This window comes from Pteropus medius, unplaced genomic scaffold (genome assembly GCF_902729225.1).
Source record: "Pteropus medius unplaced genomic scaffold, Ma_sr-lr_union100, whole genome shotgun sequence".
NCBI classification, from domain to species: Eukaryota; Metazoa; Chordata; class Mammalia; order Chiroptera; family Pteropodidae; genus Pteropus; species Pteropus medius.
This window is the reverse complement of record NW_024349227.1, coordinates 1,287,500-1,313,709: the sequence shown is the minus strand read 5'-3', so window position 1 is coordinate 1,313,709 and position 26,210 is coordinate 1,287,500. Positions and strand designations below refer to the sequence as shown.

The following is a 26,210-nucleotide window of genomic DNA, read 5'->3' as shown; positions in this document are numbered from 1 at the left end:
CAGCCTCGCCTCAGCCTCAGCCTCTCCCCGGCATGTGCCCTCTTAGCCGAAGGCTCGTTGAGTTCTTCCCCACTTTGCTCTATTCGCTATCTCCTTCTCTGCCTTTCTTCTCAAATTCCTGCAAGTACCGCCCTACCCAACTGTGACCCAGCTCCGACCCCCTCCTGCCCCTTGCCCGAACTCAGTCTTCTGTGCAAAGTTCTTCAAGCCACTCTCAGACCTGCTTCCCCAAGATGCTGGCACCTGCGGCCCCTGGAACACAGCGTAAAAGCCTGTTTCCTCCTCTGAGCTGGGCCTTGGTTGGTTTCCCTAGAAAGCCTGTGCCTCCCCCTCCAGCAGCTTCTCCACCTTCAGCAGGCAGCAAAGCTGGGCCGAAAGCTACCAGGGGTCTGCCACCAGCCATGCTTCTTGCTTTAAAAACCTGTCTCGGCATGGAGTTGCCACATGACCCAGCAATTCCGCTCCTCAATATACGCCACAGAGAACTGAAAACATATGTCCACACAGACACAAGTACGTGCATGTTCATAGCAGCATTATTCATAATAGCCAAAAAGTGGAAACAAACCAAATATCCAGCAACGAAACGTGGCACATCCACACAGTGGAATGTTATTCGACCATAAACAGGAGTGAAGTAGTGATACGTGCTGCCCCGTGCAGGAACCTTGAAAACAGTGTGCCGAGTGAATGAAGCTGGGCACAAAAGATGACATACTGTATGATTTCACTTTAATGAAAGTCTAGAATAGGAAAATCTGTAGATAAAGAAAGTAGAGTAGTTGTTACCGAGGGCTGGGTGTGGAGTGACTGCAAATGGGTATGGGTTTCTTTTTGGGGTGATGGAAATGCTCTAAATTTAGATTGTGGTCATGGGTTTACAACTCTAAACATACTAAAAACCATTGAATTGTACACTTGGAATAGATGAATTTTATGGTATGTAAATTATACCTCAATTTTTTTTTTTAATTAAAAAATATCTCAAAACTCATCCCACCCCTTTATTCACTCATTCGACAAATATCTCTTGAGCCAGACCCTACGTTGGGTGTGAGCACAACAGACAAGCTCCCTGTTTTCAAGCAGCTTACATTCTGAAGGACCATTTTAGTGAAAGGAAGGAAATAAAGCAGAGTAAGGGAGAGTAGCAGAGATAGGGGAGAGTAACAGAGGTAGTCAGGGAGGGCCTCTCTGAGGAGGTGACATTTGAGCTGACACCTGAATGGCAGGAGAGACATGGATGCAAAGAACTTGGGGAGAGGTGTTATAGGCCGACAGACCTGCAAGTCCAGCCAATGCGTCAGGAGCTCTCCCTGTCACTCGCTGCGAGCCCAGCGCCCATTGGGCTGGGGGACGGCATCATGCAAGGGCGGAGCCTCAACTCGAATCTACCAGGGCGGTCCTGCCTTAGACTGGGATGTCTCCAAGACAAGCTTGGCTGTTCCTTCCTCTGGGTAGCTCCAGCCTTAACACAGGTTCCTGAACGAGCTGGGGAGTCAGTGTAGGGGTGACTCAGCTCAAGGGGGGCCTCTTCTTCTCCGGCCCCTTCCTCAGTCTAATCTGCTTCTTCCCTATTACCCTGGCTTGAGCTGCTGTCTCCAGCCTGCCCTCGCTCCCAGGGGGTGTCTCCTGGTTTCTTGTCCCATGCCCCCTACTCCTTTCTTTTGCGGGCAGAGAGGTACTGGGGATGCCTCTGACTCCTCCTGGGTTCTGTGCTCCTCCCCTCTCCCCTGGTCCTTCAAGGAAGGAGATCATCCAGGATAGGCAGGAGGATGCTCTGAGGTAAAAATGTGAGGAGAATGTCAATGCCCATCCCGGGGTCACTCATTCCATCTGGGGTTACTTAGTCTGTGGTGGCAAGGCGCTGGGCCTCAGCACCAATTTTCCCCACCCCTGGGGAGTGGAGGGCAGGACAGGCCAGCTGACACCTTACTGCTTGAGCCATTCCTGTTTCAAAGCCAAACAGCCCCTAGTCTTAATGGAACCAGGAGAGGGCCAGAGCGGATGCCCACAGCAAGGCCTGGTCAAGGTGATGGTATGCGCCCTCTGGGTAAGGCAGAGCACCTGGCTGACAGGGTCAGCAGTGTGCTCAAGGTCACACAGCAAACTGTGGGCCCAGCACCTCCAGCAGAGCCCCCGCTAGGCTTGGGGAGGACCTGGCTCCCTGCCCTCCCTCCATCCCTGTTTGCACCTTCTTTGTGGAACTATTAATGAGTAACTTGGGCATTTCTCAGGCTTTCAAGGAAGAATTCCCTGGACTGACTCTCTAGGCTATTTCTGGGAGGAGGGCCCCTCCTCTAATTGGCCTGAATTAACTTCTGAACCCAGGACCAGGGGAGGGCGGATCAATGACACCGCACTGGCCTTTGCCTGGACTGGAAGTCAAGAAACTGGATCCTGGCGTGGCAATACTCGGCTCTCTTTCCCTGTCTGGGTCTGGTTCCTGATCTGTAATATGAGGGGCAGGACTCTAAGGTCCCTGTCACTCTAGCAGTTCCTGGACCAGCCTCCCAGGTCACCCCGGATGGCACAGCAGCAGGAACAAAGGCAGGGCCTGGGGGGAGTCCAGAGCTAGCATCAGCCTCTGCACCCCTCCTGCAGGGCGTTCTTCTCTGGGCCTGGCAGGCTCTCTGGGATGGCCTGGGGCCAGCGGGGAGGAGGGCGGGAGGAGGCCAGGGAAAGATCCCTGTAAGGAGGATTGGCTGGAACATCCCACTGACTCCACACAGAAGCCTCAAGAGGCAGAGCCTGCTATACCCATTTTATAGTGAAGGAAACTGAGGCCCAGAGGGCTGCGTGTAAGTGGCTTACCCGAAGCCGCCCACTGGGAAGTGGCAGAGGTGGGCCTAGGACCAATCTTCTAATTACAAATCCCACTGCATCCCTGCTGCCAAAGGTGTTTTGACATTATTATTTCATAGTTTTCAATTACCCACATTCCTGGAAGGAGCTGTTGACCAAACCAATAAGTGACAAGCCAATTAGTATAATTCAGTCTGGATCTGGGATATATCTGGGACTCCTTTTTTCTTAGCAATAACATGTCATTCTAAAGAAATTTGTCCAGGCTGATGTTTGGAGTGCCCGGGCACGGCTCTGCTGAAGTCACTGGGGAGGGCGGGCCCTGGGATCCAAACACAAGGTTTCCTGAGGTACAGCTGTCCTCAGTTACTGGGAATAGGGCTCCTTCCCCCTCATGCCCAGGAACCCCAGCCGTTGGGATGGCAATATGGGCTCAGCCCCAGCCGTTGGGTGGCAAGCTGAAACCACGGCCCTGGGGGTGGCAGGAAATGCAGGGAGGGGATTTCCCAGGTCCCTTCGGCCTCTCCTTGCCACCTGTTTTCTCTTTCTCTCTCTCTCCTGCCTGTCACTGGGCCCGGGAAGGAGAGAGCGCCCTCTGGGCATGGAGTGAGAGTATGAATGGGAGAGAGGAAAGGCCTGGACAGGGCAGCCCACTGGCCAGTGGCCCTTCCCCATCTCCTGGGCCTCCTTGTTCCACTCAGCACCTCCCTGGTATCTCCCCGTCTATGACTCTGTCACCCCCCATACAGTCCTACATCAGCCCCCTAACAGGCTGTGACCCTTTCTCCAGACCGTCCTGCGCACGGCGACGAGACAAGCACGACTCCCATTTCACTAGCGACAGCCAGTTACTCGGATCGAGTGCCTTCTCAGGGCCAAGCAGAGTGCCAGGCATGGGGGCCACAGTGAACGGACTGCAGCAGATGCCTTGGGAGGCCTGTGGTGGAGCCAGCAGTTATATGAAGCATTTGGAGCTCCCTTAACACCACAGAGGAACCGCTGGGGGCTCATGTTCTAGCGACTACAGCTGCTCGCTATTGCTTCCTGAGACCAGGCTCTGCAGAATTTGGCCTCATGCTCCCTGCTGCCTAGCTGGATCTGTGGCCCAGAACCAGCTTTTACACACACACACACACACACACACACACACACACACCACACCAGGTTTTCTCTCTCTGTCTCTCTGTCTCTCTGTCCTCTGTCTCTGTCTCTCTCTCTTCTCTCTCTTTCTCTCTCTCTCCTCCATGGAAAATCAGCATGGCTTAGGGAATATCAAGTCAGAAAACCTGGGTTTGAGTCCAGCATCTGTCAGCTACTTTCTGAGCCTTTCTCAGCCTCAGTTTACTTGTGGGTCAACAGCTACAAAGTCTACCTCATGGCATTGTCATGTGCACCATTGTCTTGGACACTGTAAACGAATGTTGGTCGTTGTCATATAAACTTATTCTGTCTTCCTTCACTTCCCCACAGCTCCTTCCCATGTCAGTGATCTCGGCACCTCTTCTCTCGGGACTTTGCTGCGGCAGTGATCACTAACCGCTTTTATTCAGGTCTTTCAGGGCAGTATGATAAAGTGTTAATTCTGCAGGAGAGTGTTTGTAACTGGGGCCTCCGCGTTTACTGCAGAGTGGTGAATGAGGTGGTAGAAGTGTCATGCCCCGCCCCACACCCCAGTGCTGGGTCAGTGCAGGGAACACTTGACGGGGAGAGAGGGGACCCTCTTGCTATCCCTAAAGTCAGGCCATCCAGGGGCCTGTCTACTGTATCTTGTGCAGGGAAGGAAGGGGAACGAGGAGAGAGCTATTATGAGAGGCCTGCCATTTTTAGCAGCCCACAGGGGTGTGGGCATCACCTCTGCCAAATGCAGAGTAAAGTAAGACGCAGGCACCAGGTTGCAGGAAGCAGAGACGCCTAAAGCTCAGTGAGTGGCCCAGGCTGTCAGTGCTGGGGGCTGGCAGAGCAGGGACGTCAGGGGGAACAGGGGTCATGAGGGGCGGTGGGGAAAGAACAGGCCTCACAACACAACCTCCCTGTTTTCCTCACAGTGGCCCCAGCGAATTGAGCTCTCCCGCTCCCCTCGTGTGGCTCTGAGCTGGGAACAGGCAGGGGTCAAGGTCTGCGATCTCCCCGGCAGAGCAGCCTGGAAGCAAGACAAGAGAAAATAAGGAACTGCTACTATCAGCAGAGCCCTTCTGATAAAGGCTTTAATCAAAGATGGCAAGATGAGCGGCTGAGAGCCAAGTGGGGCAGAGGCAGGAACCACTGGCAAAAGACGGCCTGGAGGGTTTTTGGGGGGCATCTCTCTTTTCCTCGATGAGTTGGAAACTCAGACGCGTCTTCTTGCCACATACCCACCCCACTCCAGCTCCAGCAGCCACAGAGGCTGACCGGGGGCTCCCTAACTTTTCATAATCTGAGGAATTTCCTCCATAACCTCTCCTTACGAGAACCTTTTTGCTGCCCGATCTCCTTCAGCCCTCATTAGCCTTTCAGACTGGCCCCGGAAAATACAAGGCTTCCTTCCTCTCTCAAAAGACCTTGACAGAGGCTTAGACACTCCATTCGTTCATTCACTCATCCATTCATTCACTCCTGGGAGACAGGCCCTCAGCCTGCTTGCTGTGGGCTCTTCTGGGGGAGACCTCTCATTGGGGACGACCACGGGGCCTCCTTTCCAGACACTTGCCAAGCACAGAGCCCAACACCTCTGCTCACAGAGGGGTCACCAGATTACCCCCGACACCTCAGCTGTGGCTTTGGTTCGGGCGGTTCGGGCCTGAGCCTGCAAAGGGCCTTTCTCCGTCGCTGTGTGTGGAAGGCGCGCTGCAGCCCAGCTCCGGGATTCTGAGTTCCGGTTCCGCCTCCCACTTCCAGCTTCATGCATGCGGCACAGTTGCCTTGAAATGCTCAAAGCAGCTTTCCCTCTGTCGTTTATAAGTAAACAATGTGAGATCGCTTCTAAGTGAAATAATAGCAATTATGTTACGCGTTGTCAAGGTCCGTTGTGTTCCCTGTTCGACAGTCTTTTGTGTCTTCGCAACCACCCTGTGAGGTAGGGATTGTTCTCAGAGGAGACAGGCTCCTGAAACATCTTGCCCACACCCGGTAGCTAATAAGTGACAGAGCTTCTTCCCCAGCTCTCTTCCCCCTTCTACCAGAGGGTGGGAGCGCTGTCCCTAGGGGCCGCCCAGTGCCTTGTGGTGGACAGGAGGGAGCCCTGCATCTGAAGGGCTCCGGGCCGCTCCGCTGACCTCACCCCTCCATGACCGCAGCCTGGCCCAGTCACTGTGGGCCCTCTTCACCTCTTCTCTGGCCATCTCCCTGGTGTTCGCCATCATCCCCTTCTGCAGCAATGTGAAGGTGCTGGCCTCCGTCATGGCGCTGGCGGGCCTGGCCATGGGCTGCATCGACACCGTGGCCAACATGCAGCTGGTGAAGATCTACCAGAAGGACTCAGCCATCTTCCTCCAGGTGATCCCACAGCGGGCGTGGGGCTGCGTGGCGGGGAGGGCCCTGTGCATCTGTCCAGCGCTGCCATCCCACACGCCCCGGGGCTCAGAGTCTTTCCCCCTAGGCCAGGGTGGTGACACAGAAAGAGCACCAGTGCCTCAGTTCAGGTAGGCCATCATCTCCGGACTTGGGTGTTCTCATCTCTAAAGTGGTGTGATGATTCCTGCCTGCAGGGTTGCCATGGGAATCCTAGGGATAACCAGCAAGTGTTTTGTGCACTGGGAAGTGGTGTGATAGGGGGGCCTGCTCTTCTCCTCTGGTCTCCTTCCCTCTCTCTGTATTTCTTCTTCCTTCCTTGTCCTCGCAGTTACCCAGGACTCCGGTCCAGCCCTTCCCTGTATTAAGCCCTCATCCCTTTGGTGGTGCTAACATGGGAACAGCCTCCCGTCGGGGGTTAAGATTTGGGAAAGGAAGAAGAGTGAGGAAGGAGATTGAGCACGGTCACCAAGTAATCCCAGGACGAGCAGGTGGCCGAGGGGAGCTCACTCCTCCCCTCTCCTGCCTCCCATCCCCTTGTTCCCCAGGTGGGACACAAAGTGGGGTATGGGGTGTGAAGCCTGAACCATCCCCCTACCCATCCCACTTCTCCCTCCCCAGGTTCTACATTTCTTTGTGGGCTTTGGGGCTCTTCTGAGTCCCCTTATCGCGGACCCCTTCCTGTCTGAGGCCAGCTGCTTGCCTGGCAATAGCACAGCCAACGCTACTTCCGGCAGCCACCTCTTCCATGCCTCCAGGGTCCTAGGCCAGCACCAGGCTGAGGCCCGGCCTTGGTCCAACCAGACGCTCCCTGGGCTGTCCCCTCAGGATGGGGCAGGAACCCACGTGTCCTACGCCTTCTGGATCATGGCCCTGATCAACGTGAGTGCCAGTGGGGCAGGGCTGGGCAGGGACTAGTAGACAGTCACACGTACCAGTCTATACCAGCTCCTAGTGCAGGTTCTGATTCTGAGAAATGGGCTGGGGCTGAGGTGTTCCCTCTGGAAGGCAAGAGAATGGGGGAACTGACCCCTTGGGATTCATCTGAACACAAAGGGGGTTGCAGAAGATCATCTCTAAGGTCCTTCGGTTGTGACATCCTGTAATTGCGATTCTCAAGGGAGGTAAAGCAGTGAATAGGTTTAACACAGTGAAATCAGGGTCAACGTTCAAGTCATCTGAGGCTCCAAGGGAAGCCCACCCTTTTCCTCTGCGGTCAGATGAAGCCAATCCTGAGCCAGGCCAGGCCAGGCCAGGCCCCTCTCTGGGACATTTAATCGCTGGCGGGATTCGCCTGTGCCCTGCTGTGAGTGAGGCTCCCGTGGAAGCTGACAGATAGAGAAGAAGGCCTCTGAGGGACCCTGCAGGCGAGGCTAGCAGCGGACCTGCTGCCCTCTGGTCACCAATCATTTTCCTTTCTTCTTCGTAACTTTCCTTTCCCTGTACCAGGATCTTCCCTAGAGGTTTCAGAAACTCCCCGTTTCCCTCCGCTCCTTCTCCTTTCCGCCATGCCCATTATTATTTTGGAAACAGCGCAGCTTTGCTCTCCAAGGGGGACCTGCGAAGGGAAGGAGCATTGTCAGTACAATATCGAGGCTGGGACTCTGGGACCAGGAAGCCGGATGGTCCAGCATAAGCCCGAGGTCTGTTTTCTTTTGCCCCACGAGGTGCAGACTGGAGGGACTTTGTTTGCTGCAGGATTTCCGGACCTTTCCCACCTGATTGTGTCGGAAGATAAACAGTCCACCACAGAAGAGCATGAGGCCGTGCAAGCTCATGGGCACATGCGTGCGCACACACACAGCTCACCTGGCACTCCCTGACTTTTAAGGTGGAGCCCGCCTCCTCTGATGGGCTTCTAAAGATGGAGTGTGCTCCTGTGGCAATGCCAGCCAATCCTCTGTGAAGTCTTTCCCCACGCCCACCTCCCTGGAAAGCCCCACCTGAGTGATCTTGCCCCTCTCACAGCTGTTTCCCCTTGGCCTTCGCTTAGGCATTCTGCCACCACAGGCCTCTGCGTGTAGGTTTCCTGTTTCCCCCAACAGCCTGGAGAGAGGGCTTCGTCTCCCTCATCAGACCAGGGACTCCTGAGGGCAGGGGCTATGTCTCCCCGCATTCAGGCCCAATTCGTGCCTCTAACTCTACCAGGCAGAGTCTGACTTTGACTCATTTTTGAGTGTGGAGGGAGGCTCCCAAGGTGCCCGCAGGGGGCTGTCACCACAGGAGTGGTACTCAGGTGAGACAGCCTGGCTCCAGGCTAAGGGAGCCCCTGGACAGGGACTGGCAGTCCGCTAACTTTCACCTCCACCTGCCTGCTTCTGCTGTGCCTGCCAGCCCAGAGGAGCCCATCGGCCTCTGGGAAACTTGCTCAGCTCCCAGAGCTTCCTCTCTTTCCTGAGCAGAAGGAACTGGATGAAGTTGCGGCAGCAAGGGCTAGACTGCATGAGGAGCTCCTGGCGGTGAGGGTGGTTCGACAGAGGCAGGGCACCCAAGAGAGGCTGTGGAGGCTTCTCTAGGCAACCTCGGAAACTGGAGACACTTCTCATTGCTCTGGGGAGTTCATAAAACCTAAGCGGCTTAATGTAAATAGCAGTGAACTTAACTTTGGGCTTGTGCGTGTGTGTTGCACTCAGCATGCAGTTTTTATTCAAAAGGAGCCCACAGCTCTGTTTTCCCAATTAGACACTAAGTCCCTGAGGACAGCCTCTACCTTCCTAGGGTGTAACATCGCCCAGACAACCCCTGAGGTGGAGACGGCACTGGGCAGAATCAGGATGCCCAGTGGTGGGGGGGTGGGTGTGGGTGGGGGAGGGGTGCCTCTTTGCCCCAGGTCAGCTGTGTGACCAGCAATAACTCTCACTGGGTCTCTAGCCTACTACTTAGGTCTCTTGTAACAGGTTCTGACTAAGTGATAACTTTAAAACTCATTTGCCCCATCTGGAAAATGGGGATAATAATTCCCCCCAGCAAGTTTTATAGAGCTGGGATGAACGAAAGCAAAACTTCTTTGTAAAGCAACACGTGATCTACCAGCATAACGGAGTGTGTGGGGGCTGCCCCAGCACAGTTCAGGATAAAGATGTTGGAAATGAGTTTATCTCTGGCACTTCTGTGCCAACAGAAGCCCAGCATGAGTCCAAGCTTTGCATGCGACAAGGAAAATGGATGTGGTTTAGGGTGGGCAGCAATTACATGCAGCCTGCCCTGGGTCAAGGCTGCGATAGCTGGGGACACCTCTTAGGTGGGCACCCTTGGAAAAGAGCTGTCTTTTCCCAGGACTGTGCAGACATGTGTCGTTCGACCTTGCAGGCGCATGGAGTAGGGCAAGCGTGGGAAGGGGGAGCCCGACGGGAACTGGGCTCTCCTGACCCTCTGCCCACCCCCAGCTCCCAGTGCCCATGGCTGTGCTGTATCTGCTGTCCAAAGAGCGGCTGCTGACCTGCTGCCCTCAGAGGAGGCCCCTGCTCCTGTCTGCAGATGAGCTCGCCCTGGAGACACAGCCTCCTGAAAAGGAAGACGCTTCCTCGCTGCCCCCAAAGAGCCAGCCATACCCAGGTGGGGGCTCTAATGAACTTTCATACTCACAGCCCCACACCGAGGCTCCCCTGGTAACCTCTCCCCCAGAGGGTGACCGTAGATCACAGGTGATAATGGTTAGAAAAGAACCTTGGCACTGATGGCCTCGTGAGGCAGGAGATGGAGTAACCTGGCCAAGAGAATGAGGAAGGCAGACTTCGGGCTCCAATCTCCATTCTGCCTAACCCTGGCTGTGTGACCTTGGGCAAGTTACTTACCTCTCTGAGCCTTGCCTCCATCAGGACTGTGAGATGGACAGGGGCTGTTCCTAACAGATGGCTGAGGCTAGAGAAAGTAGGAGGCGGTGAGTGGTCCCCCATTCTGCCAGGGTTCCTCTGACTGCCAGCCACTTTCCCTGGGCACGCAGAGGCGGGGAGCAGAAACTGAGACTCACCCTTGGTCTTGTACCTCATCCAGCACATGAGGACCTGTTCAGCTGCTGCCAGAGAAAGAACTTCAGGGGAGCCCCTTATTCCTTCTTCGCCATCCACATCACAGCTGCCCTGGTCCTGTTCATGACCGATGGGATGACGGTGAGCTTGCCCTCAAAGTGTACCTTCTTGGGGGACCCTCCACCCCAAGACTCAAGTCTGGGAATGGCAAGAGAAAGAGAGGGGCATCAGGGTTTCCTGGAGACCTCACCTGTAGTACAGTCGATCCCCAGATTTAAACTAAAGTCCAGGGAGAGACTGTCTCCAGAATCATTCACAGCCCCAGTTGTTTATATTTTTGTTAACTCTGTGGATAGGGGCCTATAGGTTTGTTACTGAGTGCAGGCTACCCACATTTTTTTTAAAGGGGCAGAGCCCTATTCCCCCAAGTAGAGGTCATGCCAAATAAACTCTAGGGCACTCTGCTTCCTGGAATACATTCCACACCTGGGCTTCTCAAGCCATGTCATAAACAAGCTACAGGCAGGATCTGGGCCCAGCTATTCAGTCCACTAGTGACCTCTGTTAAACTATTTAATGCCTTTTTCCAGGATTAGATTAGGACAGTTTTGAATGGCTGATTAACTGACCGCCATATGAGGAACTCTCCAAAGAGGAGGCCCTAAAAACTTTGATGGCCTGGTGGAAAGTACTCGTGACAATACTGGTTGACTTCCAACTCTCAATGTGACCTTGAGCAAGTCACTTCTCTCTACCCTCTCGTCTATAAAATGAAATGCTTGTGCATACTTTTTCTGTTTTTTAATTTTTTAGCTGCAAACTTCCTTCGACAAAAAATTTTCTGTGGAATCCTCATAAATAAGACATGTAGTGGAACCTGCTCTGGTGAAGGGGGCCGCAGTACTTGCCGTGGGCTCCCTGTGGAGAGACGGCCCCCCGGGGCCTCTAGGCCTCCCAGGTGCAGTCCGGGAACTGTGGCACCCGAGGTTCTGTCCTTGGCTTGGGCCTGTGTGTGTGTATGATCTTGGCCCCAAGCCCGCCCTTCGTCAAGCCTCTGGGAGCAGGACCAGTCCTCCCTCGCCTACACCACGCCTGCCTAGCTGGGGCTTCCTTTCCCAGGGTTGTGGTCTGGCTGCATTTCAGGTGTGCTCAGTGGGGCCTGTCTCTCCACAGGGGGCATATTCCACCTTTGTGTACAGCTATGCAGTGGAAAAGCCATTGTCTGTGGGACATAAGGTGGCCGGTTACCTCCCTAGCCTCTTCTGGGGCTTCATCACCCTGGGTCAGCTTGTCTCCATTCCCATCTCCTCCAAAGTGAAGCCAGCTACCATGGTTTTCATCAATGTGGTAAGTGGCCTCCTTTTACTTCTTGGAGACCCAGGAGAACCATTCACTACTGGCCCTAGCACTGCCCCAGGACTTTTGCTCAGGTCTCTTGCTCAGGACTCTGCCAACAGGGTGGGACTGTAGGAGCAGAGGGAGGAAAGGAGTGGATAGGAGAGAGATGCTGGTGGGGAAGGGATGGAAATCCAGGAAGTGGAGCCTACCCTTGTGATCTTGGAAGGGTCCCTTTCTTTCTTTGGGCCTCTGATTTTGTACCTATAAAAGGAAGGGGCTGTAGAAGGTGATTCCTGCCGGGCGTGGGGAGCAGATCCCAGCTGATAACCTTCCAAGAGTACCAAGGAAGCAGGTGCTGGCCTTGGCCCCCTGTGTTCGCCTTGGCACCGGCTGGTCAGAGCCTTGTGGCCAGTGGAGGCCAGGGATTCCTGGCCTTCAGAATCACCCTCTCTGGGCTGGAGCCTGGGAATTTGCATTTTGAAACTATCCGAGGTGATTCTCATGTAGCATGTGGGCTGCCTTCAAGGAACTGATCTGCCCAGGAGGCAGGAGGTCTGGGGCTGAGAGATGGGTTAAGACTTGAGGTGTGTCCACATTACCATCTATGACGAAAGGGTCCAGATTAGATACCAGAAAGGTTATCCAGCCCAACCTCCCACCAGGGCTTCAATCACCTCTATAACATCCCTTTATAGAAGAAAGGTACACAATCTGTTTAAACACCTCCGGTGACTGGAAACTCACCGCCTTTCCAAGTAGCCCAATCTGTTGTCAGAAAGTCCTTCTATGGGTTGAGTTTTAGCAAAGAGGGGGTTGGTAAATAATATTGGGGCTACACAGACCAAAAATCATGAGCCCCAAGAAAGGCCCTTGGATTTGGCCTTGTATTAGTTTCTGACCTTCAAAAAAGAAATATCTATTCAAGGTCAATGGAAGGGCGGGTGGGTAGAAGCCAATCTCAAGAGGCTGAGGGTGAGCGGGAGGTGGGAAGTGGAGGTGGGAGTACTGCAAATATTTCTGAGTTGAAGAGAGTTTTGTTTGTCAGGAGTCGGGTGGCATGAGCCTGTTTGCAGGCAGAGGAGAAAAGGATCATGCCTGTAAGGAGGGGTCTGCAAAGATACCGCTGTCTGAGAGGATCTGAGTGAAGGCCCTGGGAGAGGGGTGAAGGGATGAAGAACAGCCAGGAAGCAGATGCGAAGCTCAGGGAGGAGTGAGGCCCTGGTTCCGTGGAGCTTGGGGCAGGGAAGGAGAAGGTGGGGAACAGTGTGGGTACAGCCACTGCTGGTGGCCAGCTCCTGCAGGACAGAGGCCAGCTGCTTAGAGAGAGGAGAGTGGGATGGGAATTTGGATTTGAGAAAAGGAAGTCTGAAGCATCCACAGGAGTTAGGCACTGATGGTAACGACTCCCCTGGAGTGATGGATTCTACAAAGGAAAATGAGATTCCCAGGGCCCAGACTTCATGAATCCGAATGGGGGAGGCATGGCTAGCAATCTCCATATTTAACAAACACCCCAGGGGGCTCATGTCATCAAACAGGTTTGGGAAAACACTGTCCTGGAGCAAGGGATTCCCAAATTCATTAGACCCACTGGAGGTGCTCTTGGAAAATACAGGTTCCGGGCCCCTGCCCCAGAGATTCTGACTCGCATGTGGAGAGGAACCTGGGCATCTGGATTGTTTTTAAAGCAGTTCAGGTGCTTTGGGTGGGCACCCTGTTGGGCCTACAGCTGAGCAAGTTCACGATGCTGCAGCTGCCACATGACTGTCTCATATTCACTGTAGTCACCTCCCAGTATTCCTCTCATTTTTAAATGAACTGTCACCCAGCTCTCGGGCTTCTCCTGTGCCTCAGCAACCACTAACGAGCTATCCTGCAGGGAACTGCAGAAGTGCCAAGTTCTGTAGGAAGAGGTCTCTGCCTTGAGGGAGCTTACAGTGGGCTCGGGGAGAGGAGAGTGTGCTGCCGGGAAGGTCAGGATGATGGGAGCCGCGAGCAGGTGGGAGGTAGGCTGGGAGCCAGGGTATGTCTACACCATGTACACCGGCTACACGGCTACACCGTCTGTCTACACCACCACTACTGGGTGAGGAGGGGCCACACCCACCGAGTGGGAGGAGAGTTGCAGTTGGGCATACTCAGTCTCTGTCACCCAGGCTAAAATTAGAGAGTTAGAAGTTTTAAAACTTCCTTAAGTCTGGAGATTTTTGGAGTGTGTCTTTAAGGCTTGTCTGGAAATATGTGTGGTTTGCAAGTGGGGCAGCAGATGGCAAGAGGGTAGCCGAAGTAGCATCTTTAGAGTACTGGTTCTGCCCCAGGCCTAAGTTGAGAGCTGACTATCAAGGAGGCACCAGCCTCTTGAAGAGCACAGGGGTGAGTGATCCTGGCAGAAGGCACTGTTGGCTGAAAGATCCTAAGGTGGGAATGAACTTGGCCAGGGGTCATGGTGGGGAGGGCTGGAGTAGGGAGCAGAAGGATTTTATTCAAAGGAGGAGGAAGCCCTTTAGAAGGATTTAAGCAGGAAAGGACATGATCTGCTTTGCATTTTAAAAGCACACTCCAGCTGTTCTGTGGAAGGATGGATTGTAGAGGCCAGTCATGCAGGGAGACAGCGAGATGCCACTGTTGCAGTCCAGGCATGAGAGGTGGCGGCTAGATGAGGGTGGTCAGGATGGACTTGGAGATACAAAGATTCTAAAAACAGTTTTTGAGGTAGAGTTGACAGAACTTGCCATTGGCCACAGTGCAGGAGGTGAGAGAACAAGGAATTATAGACTCTACCTTAGCCACAAGGCCTGAGCCGAGAGGGGGTGGGACACTGGTAACTGATGTAGGAGGAGGTCAGGAAAAGTTCCCTTTGGGCCGCATGGTTAGTTGTCCAGTGTTAGTTGACATATCAAAGGGGCAGTTGTATACGCAAGTCTGGAGTTCGGAACACAGGTGATGGCTGGAGGGATAGATTTAAGAGTCCGGGCATAGAGATATTTGAAACTGTGGAGCTGGACTAATGGGAAATGCAGACGAAGAAGCACCAGGATGGTCCTGGGCCATGCCAACGTTTAGAAATGGAGCTGAGAAGGAAGAAGGAGCAGATGGAGCTGTGGGACCATTTTCTACACCAAAGAAATACGTTTTATTTGCAACCATAGATAGGTCCATTGCTTTTGTATTTTTACTGCATGAAAGAAAGCTTTCGTGTCACCTCTCCATTGTGAAGAGAATATGTTTCCTTCGGCCGTTGTTGGTGGCAAATCCTTCTCCATGGCGGCAAGTGTTTCTCAGTAAGGACTCTGAGCCTCCATGTGAGATTCTGGCACTTCGGGCCCAGGGGCTGGTGACAAGAGAGTAAAGGGCGAGGGACTCAAGGGCTGCAGCCACTGGCTTTGTTTTTCCAATGGGAGCGGATCCTCCAGGTGTGCCTGTGCGTGTGGGAGCCCCTTCCCCCTCACGCTCAGGTCCTCGTCTGCCGAGCAGACGGGACTGGGATTCGGTCACTGGGTTTCTTCCATACTTTCCAGCTCTCTGTAACTTTATCTTGTTTTTTCTAGAAACAGATGTACTCACCCAGGAGGTTTTTACCTGAAAGCTATGGGTTTCCGTAGAAGGCCCTTATCTCCTGAGACATTAAGAAAAGCTCACCCACAAATACTAGGACTGACGTTTTTCTATAGCTTCACGTGTGAAAAGCCCCTTCGTTGCTGTCGCCTCCCCACCTCTCTTCAGGGGATCTTTGGTGACCACTTCGCAGATTAGGAAGCTAAGAATCAGAGAGATCAGCTGCTTCGAGGTGCCAGAAATGGTCAAAAACGGAGCTGGTACTTACACCTGGGTCTTCTGCCTCCACAACCGTGCTGCCTGGGTTTCTTCCCAGAAGCTTTTTGCATAGAAATTAGTCAATATCAACAAATATATTTTAAAGCATGTAGAAAAAGGGGTATTTTCACAAAATACTGAACTAGAAAGATTTCTGGTCCCTTCATCCATCACAGGGGTCTCCTACCATGGGTTACAATCTGCCTGTGGAATCTGAGTGGAATAGGGGAGGGGGTGAATGTCACGCTGGCCTGCCACAGCCACTGACCCTCTCCTGGGAGGCCTGCCTGGATCCTCAGAGCCTGGGACCCTGCAGCCCCCACCCTACCTCTCCTGCTCCCCAGGGTGTCCTCTGCAAACTCAGGCATCTAGGGAAAGAAAAGCAGCTCCACTTCAGAGAGCTGACGACGATGGCACTCTCCGTGCTTATACGGAAAACCTTGGGGACAGGAAATGTTCCCTCACTAAGCACTTCTTAAGCGGGTATGGTAGGCCATTTGCGTAGGTGGCTGGGTGGGCTCACCCAGCCAGCCATCTTATATTCTCAGAGCTTGGTTGGCCAACACCAGACTGGGGAAGGTGCAGTCCCCGCATACTCCACAGGGTGGCACACTGGTCACAGGGCTGCTCCTGGGGCCTCCTGTCCACGTCCGGCCGGAGGCTGATTGACTCCTGGTTTTTGCTTTCTCAATGGACACCTGGCTTTTCTCAACTTCTGATCACCTCCATCACTGCTATGACAGGTCGGCGTGGTGGTAACATACCTGGTGCTTCTTGCTTTCTCCTACAATGTCATCTTCCTGTTCGTGGGGACAGCCAGTCTGGGCCTGTTCCTCAGTAGCACCTTCCCCAGCATGCTCGCCTACACAGAGGACATTCTGCAGTACAAAGGTGAGTGTGCAGGAGCTGAGAGCAAAGGCGCTCAGCCCCCTGGCTGGGTGCCACTTCCTTCCCCAGGCCCCATCTTTCTGGGATATTCCAGATGGAAGATCACTGCCCTACCCCCTCACAGAAACCATGCTCCCCTGACTGGTGGGAACGAGATCACAGATGGGGTTGTTCTGACCCATGTGGCCCCCCACTTCAACATTACACCTGTACCATTTGATTTCAGGCCACAGGAAGCTTACTGCTTTTTTTTTTCTCTTCGTTTCCATAGTAGTGTCTGCTGACCCACAGCTGGCATTTTGTGTAACAGGCATGGAAATTCCAAGTTCAGAGAAAAACAGAATTGCATGGGGGAAGTTATGACCTAAAAAAGGGGTTTTGTACCTTATCGGCAATAGTACCTTTTCTTGCTTTGTTGTTCTTGTGGATGTTATTCTAAACATAGAGGATTAGAATGAAGACTCCGACCCGATTTGGGGCTGAGACACAGCTTTTTTGATGTCAGAAACCTCTAATTCTCTTGACTAATCTTTCCTTTCTATAGCCTCCCAAATGTGTGTAGCAAAGATCTTTTTTTTAAAATGAGTTAATTAAAAATAATTATGTTTTCAACAGTTAACATTACCATTAGAAGTAACTAGAGATGCCCAAAAGTGTTGGAAACCCAGCATTAAAGATGAGTGATTGCTTTAGAGGAGGAGAAAGGGAAATTGGTGTATGGGGGGAGGGGAGCAGTCAGAGCAATTAGAGTGACACCTACCTCAGTCCTCCACAGTAATGAGAGACAGGAGACCTGGATCCCTGAAATCTAAGGATACTCCCCAAACCCCAAGCAAGTAAATGAAGTTAAGAAATAGTGTTGCCATCGTATGTCACACACTGTATCCCAGAGTTTTAAGTGATCAACAAAGGGTATAGTTTAACAGTAATAATAAGTTAGACTGGTTGATTCTGCTGCCAAATGGTCACTAAGATCCGTTCTCTTCATTTCCCCCGACGCTGCCTCGGTTTGGGCATTGGTCCTCACTTCCCAGCTTAGGGAATTTAACCGAGCCGTCGCTGCCTTGGCAGGTCTTGGCTTGTCTCCTTGCCTTCAGACCTGCCTCCATCAGAGGTTCTCAGTGCTGTTCCACATTAGAATCACCTGGAGGACGTGTAACAAAACCCAGTGCCGGGGCTTTGTCTCCACCAAGTCTGATGTAATTGATCTGAAGTTGCTAAGTGAGTCTAACGTGGAGCCAGGGTGAGGACCAACTCCTGAGCCGGCCTTGGAGCTGCTGCAGTGGGACTGATTTAAAACAGAGCTGATCCGGCCCTTCATATCTTTCCGTGGGGCTCTTTTCCTTTCTCCAGCCTTCTCTTGCCCTGCTTCCCCTCAGAGCTGGCACTCTAGCCGGCTCCTCCTTGACGGCATACAAACTGTTCCATCCCTCCACACTTGGGCATATGGTGAACCCTCTGCCGGGAATGCCCTCTCCTTCATCCCTCCTCCTTCGTCCCTACGGGAAGCTTCTCTGATGCCCACTGGAAAGGCGTCCCCTCCTTTGTACCTGCCTCTCTTCTTTGACCACCCTCAAGGCTTTGTACCTATGTATCTGCGTTTTCTCCTCACAACACGCTCCCCGTGGGAACCAGCAAGGGACAAGGGCAAGAGCGAGGGCCCTGAGGTCATCAGCAGACCTGATATTAGTCCTGCCTCCACACTCTCTGGCTTTGTGACCTTGCGTACTTCAATTTCCTTCCCCTCGCTGAGTCTCAGTTTGCTCATCTGCGAAATGAGCAAACTTACCTTTGAGGATTATCTTGTGCATTAGAGAAAATGTAAAGCTCTTGACTTAGCAGCTTCACTAGCTCACAGGTACTCGATAGATACGTTAACTATAGCACAGTACCTGATGCACAGAAGGTACTGGAAGGTTTTTGAATGAATGAGTGGACAGACAGTGGGAGCCGCTGGAATTTAGAGAAGGGAATGACCAGTGTTGAACCTACAGCTAGCTTCGTGGAGGAGACATGGTGTGAGCTGACTCAGAATTTGGAAAGGCAGAAGCAAAAAGGAAAGGCATTCCGGGGAAGGGCGAGGTGGGGGCAGGACCGGTGTGAGAACAGAAGTGCATAGGTATCAACGTAAACATAAGTGAGACTAAAAGGGGAACTTGAAGCCCAGAGTAGAAAATGATCTTTGTTTTATTCAAAAAACACTCAGTGTCTAGCATACGTTGGCCACCGTAATAAACAGCGGTCTATGCCCTGAACTAAAATTCAAAGCACGGTCCTCTCTCAGGCTCTTATGGCCTAGAGGGGAAGGCCACCCGGTAAACAGACAGTGGGATACATGAGAAGGGTGCAGGGGGCTGATGGAGCACGGAGGAGTAACTAATCCAGGTTTAGGGCCAGGGGTGGGGACAGAGGAGTACAGAAGGAAATCGAAAGGACTGACGAGATGCACAGGAGCCTGTCACAGAGGAGGAGGAATGTTTAGGAGGGTCCGCCTGTGTCCGGTTCTGGTGGTGAGAGTCCGTGCTGGGGAACTTGAAGGTGGCTTCTCCTGGCTGGAGGATAGACTGCGAGCAGGCAGTGCGTGAGATGAGTCTGAGCTCTCAACAGGGACAGATTACAAAGGGCCCTGGAAACCACATGAAAGCTCCTGGACTTTATCCTGAAGGCAGCGTTGAGGGTTTGAGCAGAGAACGGGCCTGGTGTCGAGGGTTTACTATGCTGCAGCACCATGCTGAGCGCTTACACGCATCGCGTCAGAGCAATCCACATAGCAACCCTGAGAGAGACGGGTTGTGATGCCCACTTTACACAAAAAAACCCAAGGCCCACAGGAGGGAACTTCTTTAGGCCACATGCTGGGAGGTGACACAGCTGGGCTTGGAACCCAAGTCTGACTCTGAAGCTTGGGCTTGAGGGTCTGTGTCATGTTGCCAGACTGACGAGAGGCATAGCTGGTCAGCGCAGTGCCAGGGCGGTGAGGACACGGCTCTGCCCAGAGCAGAGGGCTGGCCTGAGGAGATCAGGAAATCTTTCTGGAAAGGCAGGTGGTGGTCAGCTTGGGAAGGGCCCTGAATGCCAGGCTAAGCAACTCGGAATTTACCAGGAAGACAATCATGAGCACCCGAAAGTGTCAGAACAAGGAAGGAATGTAGGGACAGCGGGACCTGAGCGTTCCACAGCAAAGTTAAGAGCTAGGGCTGAGGAATCTCAGGAAGCCCCAGCAGCCCTCTCAGGCAGCTAGGCCATTTTCCAGGCTTCCTAGAGACAACCCAGATTATGCCCGATGACTTGTGTCTCTTCAACTCACTCTTACTAAACCAAATCCTTCTCTCATGCATAGGCTGTGCGACCACAGTGCTGGTGACAGGGGCAAGCATTGGAGAGATGTCCCTCCAGATGCTGGTCGGCTGGGTATGTGAGAAACTTGGGGTGGGAGCGGGGCAGGGGATCATCTGGTGTGATTGGAGTTTTAAGGAAGATAGGGAGGTTTTACAGGTTCTAGTAGGGAAGCGCTCCTCCGAGCAGGTAGAAAGCTGGGGCCAGCCACCTTCTGAACCCAAGGAAACAGGGCCCCATTCCGTGTTACCTGTTTCCGTTTCTGAGCCAGCCTTCAAGGCTCAGCCTCCGAATGAGAGACCTGGAGCTGGGAAGGGATGCAATAGTCCAAAGCAAACACAAGTCACGTCTGGGAGCAGGGCCAGAGGGGCCTCGTGGGAATGTTGTTTAGCTCCCGAGCCTGGGATGGGTATGAGCTGCAGAGTTCTTTTTCCATCCCTTTTCAACCTGCCACTTCCTCACCCCACCTCTTGTAGCCTTTGGCCACCCTGCAAAGGGCCTGGCTTTCCTGCCCAACTCCTGCCCTGATCACAGGCTGACTCTCCCAGTTTTTGTTAAATATACCTATGGTTCTTGCTCACCAGGGGAAACTAATACATCTCCTTTTTACTGAAGATGGTCATGTAGATATTGTCATTCCCCTCTTTACAGAGGAAAGTCAGATAAACTAAGTGGCTTGCCCTCTGTCGGTCAAACTTCTAATAAATGACAGGGATGATGTTCAAAACTAGGTCTTTCAGCCTCAAAATCTCACTGCTCACAGCTTTTGCCCTGTGGGGTGGGGAAAGAGCTACATCTTATAACATTCTCTGCATCTAAAAGATGTGAGGGCTGGGATGTGCTTCAGTATAATCTAGTGGAGGGCTATGGAAGAAATTGGTGCTAACTGCTAAAGTTAGTGATAGGTCCATGGGAGTTGCATGTGCCACATTGGCATATATTTAAAATTTTCCATAATAAAAGGCTAAAATATATATGTACATGTGTGTATGTGTATGTGTGTGTGTGTGTGTGTGTATATATATATATATATATCCTTTGCAAGGTTCTGGTCAGGCTTTGTGGGTAGAGAAACACCTAGTATGCCTGGAGTTTTAAGGAAGATAGGGAAGTTTTTCCGGACATAGAACTAAAAGGGACTGCAGGGGTCACCAAGTCCCCCTTCCTTAGAGCAGGATTTCTGCCTCCCACAGAAACATAACCTTGAAATGAGGTCAGGACGCCCCTCCTACCCATGTATCTATCGGTATGTTGGTCCTCAGCTTGACTGGAAAACCTGCCAAGGGCCCGAGAAGGCCGCTTCCACCAGCTCATCTTCACAGGAGGTTTTGATGGCCTGTATCTCTGTGTTTTCCCCTTTGGCAGATATTCCAGGCTCAGGGCAGCTACAGTTTCCTGGTCTGTGGCGTGATCTTTGGTTGCTTGGCTTTTACCTTCTACATCTTGCTCCTGTTTTTCCACAGGATGCACCCTGGATGCTCATCAGGTAAAGAAAGAATCTGTTTCTACACAGGAGGAAAACAGAGCAGGGGGAGGCTGTGGGAGATGTTATGGATCTTAACACACCATCAGTGCTGTTCTATTCCTAGTAGAATGCAAGGAAATGTTTATTTTTCTACAGCTTCCTTTCCCCTCTTCCTGCTTTGCCATGCGATTGTGCTGTGCTCTTAGGGCAGGAGGGACTGGGATAGGCTGACTCATGGTTTCTCTATTAGGAGAGGGACATGGATGTGAACTTGGCTTCCTGCATCCCACCATGCCAAGGGACCAAGCGCCAAGACTCTTTCCAGCCTGGGCAGGGCACTGAAAGGCAGAGCCCGCCTCCCTGGCTGGAATCCGGCCCAGCAGCCTAATTGGCCATCTCTTTGCTCTCTTTGCAGCTTAGCATTTTGACTCTAGTCCAAATCTTTCTCAAAAAAAAAAAAAAAATTCCTTCAAGCAAAGAAAAGCTCCTTCAGGGCAGAGACACTGCCCTGAAGAATAGTCTCACTCCTGGAGACCCCAGACAGGGGAGTCCCAAAGCTATTTTCATAATCCTCAGCCCTCCCCTGCCTTTCTGCCCAGAGCTCTCAGAGTTCCTGCAACTGTATCAGCTGTGCACACAGCCAGTTCTTAAGAAAAGGTGCCCAGGCACAGCCCTCATCCTCTCTGGAGAAAGTATCGACTGAAGGAACAGGCACCCACAGCCCTCTCTCTCAGCAGGTGGATATGTGCTCCCTTTAAACAATCAGTTAAAAGCCCCAGAAGAACAATCGACACTATCTAGTCTCGCTTCTTGAGGTGGCAGGTGCCAGTTGCTGTCTAGCCCAGCCCTCCGCACAGAGCCTTCATTTAGGCCACACATTCAAGAAATATTTGCTGAATATCAAATAAGTAACACGTAATGAGTTCCCTATTCATAAGAGACAAAAAGAAATACATACTCCCCAAGCCCGAGACACTAGGCTCAACAAACTGCCTCCACCAAGTTTGCCAGAACTAGTAGGTCTGACTTTTCACTTGGCTCCCTGAGGAGCCATAGAAAGGCAGAGAAACAAAAGTCTGGGTCAGCTCTCAGAATAAATAATTGCTGCAACTTAATCAGAGCTGCTGGAACATGCTGCGGTTTTTTTTGTTTTTTGTGTTTTTTTTTCTGTTTTAGTTCCTATCCAGGACAAACCACTTGGAATGGAAAGCTCGGAATGCTACCAGAGGTAAAACTGGGTGAAGGAGGCAAGCGAAGACATCCAGCCTCTTGAGCACCAGCAGAGACCAAAGCGTGGAAGAAAGCTGGGGTGGCAGTGGAGTCAATCTTTCAACACCTTGTTCAGATCTTTTCCACTGAATATTTGCATAGAAGAAACTGAATTGAGTTCTGATACATGGGTCCTCCGTAGGCACATCATTAGTTTACCTGGCTATTCAAGTTACCTTCCTCGTTCCTGGTTCCGACTTTTAGTGAGAGCTGTCCAGAATACCGAGAGGGGAAGGAAGAAGATAGCCATCTGCTTCACTCTACTGGCCCCTTTCTGCATGGATCACATCCTAGGTTTGAAGATCACTCTCAGTTGAAGTTTGAAAAACTAGGTTGAAATTATAAAGCTTGATGATCATTGAAATATGTAGATATATTTTAAATTGATCAAAACAAACCCCAAGTTATTCACAGCATGTTCACAGGATTTATGTGCTTTTTACTGAATAGTCCAAAGTCCCTCAAATTCTTGCTGCTATCATTAGTTCATTCACAATCCAAAACAGCAAAAGGAAAGTTGAATCTTGCTATCTTTGGGACACTAATTCAGTGATATGCAGAGCTAGCTCATAAAAGCTGATTGTTAAAATTTCATTTTGAAAGCTGGTTGTTAAATGCAGCCCTTAATAAAAACTAAATTATAGAAACCTAAAGTTAAATGATATTTCAGAGGTAATAGCTACTCAAAACGCATCACTTCCTAATTTCTCTGTATCTGTGCCCTTGAGGGGATTTGTAACTGTCGTATCCGTATGGGGGAAGTACCATAACGGACCCCTGTGCGTCTCTTTACAACTCCACTGTCAGTGATAGTCGGTTACGTGAGATCAGCCACGGGGGGAGTATTTACACCACGGAAACTGGCAAAAGCTCCAAACCATGTCCTCCCCCACCCCCACGAGAGCCGGCTGTTGTTAAACAGTCACCAGCAACCACTGCTAGTAATCAACGCTAATTGGTCAAGAAGGTGCCTGGGAAAGTGGGATGAATGTTCTATTTTTCTGTACTGATGTTGACTAGCTTACGAAAGGTGTAGAAACAGCACTACGAACTTCTCGAAAATAACTAATTTGAACTTCACATCTTCTATAGAGAAAAAATTCTTTACAGGCATACCTCGAGGATGTTGCAGGTGCACTTCCTGACCACTGCAATAACGCGAGTAGCACAATAAAGCGAGTTGTAACCTTTTTCCGCCTTCAATTGGTAAAAAAATGCAACATCTGTGAAACGCAATAAAGTGGGTCGCAATAAAACGAGGTATGCCTGTATCCCACGTCAAGCTCTTTAACAAAAATGGCTCTACCGAGCACTTCGAGCTGCACAGTGCATTGAAAGCAGCGCCCGTCTGGCAAGGAGCAACGGCTCCTGTCCAGAGCAAATCCTGTAGTAAAACAGAGAGAAGGCAAACTCAGCAGCCTGGAAAGAGGTAGGAAGACGGAGACGTCTGTAAGTTGTGAAATGGCTATTACTGGGACTTTGTACATTAGTCTACCTGCGCTTTCTCTGTGTATATACAACTGTACATGTATCAAAAGTGGATCATGACACTCAGTAACCTGTCCAAGCAGTGTGGTTCACATGCCTGACATTAAAAGGTTTATCCTGGAACTGTAGGCATTGTCACGTAAGCCAGCGCCATCCGCCAGCAGCATGGTGTGGTGATAAGAATCTGGCTGCCGAGAGACCAGGTTCATACTCTGGCCTCACCTTCCAGTTCTGTGGTCCTGGGTGGATCACTGAAGCTCTTCCAGCTTCGCTTTTTCTAATCTGTAAAGTGACACTGCAAAAAGAACCTTACCCTACCTCAAAGGAATTCTGAAAGAATTAAGTGAATTTGTGTAAAGCTATCATTATATGCCTGACATAGAAACTGCTTACTAAACAGTAACAATTTTTATTTTTAAAACCTCCTTATACACAGCTTAGAAACTGTTCATATGTTTGGTACATATTTATTGTAATTCAAACAGATCCAAACTTTTTGAAACCTGGTGGTCTAAGGGTATAGTTTTAACTATGTCTGTAAATACTTAGAAGTATTCGATGCCAGACAAACTTAAACGTGCACCCTAAACTGTAATGAGTGACTGACCTGGGCAAGAAGAAAACAGCTGTATTTTTCTTGTGGCTTTTTAAGAAAACATCTTTATACAGATTTAGAAAGAAAAATCAATGGCTATTTCTAAGGTGATCATGATTAATTTGTGAATACAGAAAACAAGATTTAAACAAATCTAAGAGTGCCTTTTCTAAAATAAAATATTTTAAATCGAATAAGTGTGTTATCTATTATCAAGGACAACTGATCCTTTTATTTAAGCCCAAAAACAAATGACCAAATGTTCCCCAAAGAAAAGTCTCTCTCATACTATGGGTTCACATGGCTGATATTTTAAAAGAAACAAATCTCTCACAGCCAAGACTGAGAACCACTACTCCCTCTTACACAGAATCGGTGTAAGGGAAGCAGATATGTTTTCATACCACACTGCATAATCAGTTACAGAGCAAGTAGGGCTTTTTTCCTGATCTCTTTCTTTAAAGGGTTTTGACATTTCAAAGTGCCCTAGAGTCACCCTGTTCCTAGATTTCCCTCCGCTACTTGGATGTAGAAATCTAACCCATCATCAACACACCAGATTCACTAAAGGAAAACATAGTGACATACAGGTCTTTTAGAGAATTCATTTATTCATTTAAAATGATTTATTGAGCACCTGCTGTGCTCCAGGCACTGCTCTAGGTACAGAGACACAGCAGAAAATGAGATAGAAGTCCCTGCCTCACAGAGATTACACTGTAGTTGAAGGCATGCAGACAGTAAACAGAGATAACATGCCACAGGATGAGAGATAATTGAGTGCCATAAAGAAAAATAAAGCACAGAAGCGGGTGAGAAGAGGGAATGTAGGCCTTTCGAAGGAAGCACCATTTGTGTAGAAACCTAAATGACATGCAGGAGCAAGCCATCCAAGTGCCTAGGAAAGATCATATGAGATGGGGGACGCAGCAAGCGCAAGGCCTTAGGACTGAACTGCTTAATGGTATCTGAGGACTAGCAAGTGGGCCAGTGTGGCTTAAGTGCAGTGAGGGAGGGGGAGTTTCAGGAGTTAGGTTGCAGTGGAAGCTGGGGGCCAGATCATAATCCATGGTAGGAGTATGGATTTTTTGTTTGTTTGTTTAGTTATGTGAGGTTATTAGGAGAGTTGTGAGCAGGCAAGGGACCGGATCTGATTTACATGCTTAAAAGTGATACTCTGGTTGTTGCATGGAGAAAACGTGGGGCAACAATGGGGACACAAGCAAGGGTACAGTTGCAATGAACTATGCAGGTGGTGGCTCAGACAATGTGGTTTAAAGTTGTATTTAAAAACCAAACTGACAGAACTTGCTGATGAATTCGGTGTGGGATGAGAAAGATGGGAATCGTGGCTGACTTCAAAGCACTTGACTTGAGTAACTGGGTATGCGATGAAGCCATTTGACACTGGAAGACAATGGGGTGCCTCGAGTTCTGTTTCTGACATGTTCATTTTATGATGTTGTCTTTGGATGTCAAGGCTGGTAGAGATAAGTTCAGAGCTTAAAAGTAAAGTTAAGCCTGGAGATATAAATTTTGTGGTGACATAAATACAGTATTTAGAACCGTGGAACTGAATGAGACCACCTAAAAAAGAGATTGGACGAACTCTGGGATTCTTCAACACTTAGATGTCTGAAAAAAGAACAGGATCCAGCAGAGTACATGAGAGAAGCCAGAGTTGTAGGAGGAAGTTCAGGAGAAAGTATGGTTTCCTGTAAGGTGAGTGAAGAGCATCTAAGGAGGAAATAATCGGTGC

At 50.8% G+C, this 26,210-nt stretch overlaps 1 protein-coding gene across 1 annotated transcript in view; it reads left to right on the top strand.

Moving 5' to 3' along the window:
* SLC60A1 (solute carrier family 60 member 1) overlaps positions 1-24,610 on the top strand; it is a 28,893-nt gene extending 4,283 nt beyond the window's left edge. The window contains exons 2-10 of the mRNA XM_039881764.1: positions 6,078-6,276; positions 6,913-7,173; positions 9,678-9,846; positions 10,285-10,400; positions 11,433-11,606; positions 16,154-16,301; positions 19,639-19,709; positions 21,000-21,120; positions 22,276-24,610. Coding sequence (XP_039737698.1) covers positions 6,078-6,276; positions 6,913-7,173; positions 9,678-9,846; positions 10,285-10,400; positions 11,433-11,606; positions 16,154-16,301; positions 19,639-19,709; positions 21,000-21,120; positions 22,276-22,331 — 1,315 coding nt within the window. The 3' untranslated portion in view covers positions 22,332-24,610. The remainder of the gene's footprint in view (positions 1-6,077; positions 6,277-6,912; positions 7,174-9,677; positions 9,847-10,284; positions 10,401-11,432; positions 11,607-16,153; positions 16,302-19,638; positions 19,710-20,999; positions 21,121-22,275) is intronic.
* Positions 24,611-26,210: the final 1,600 nt, after the last annotated feature.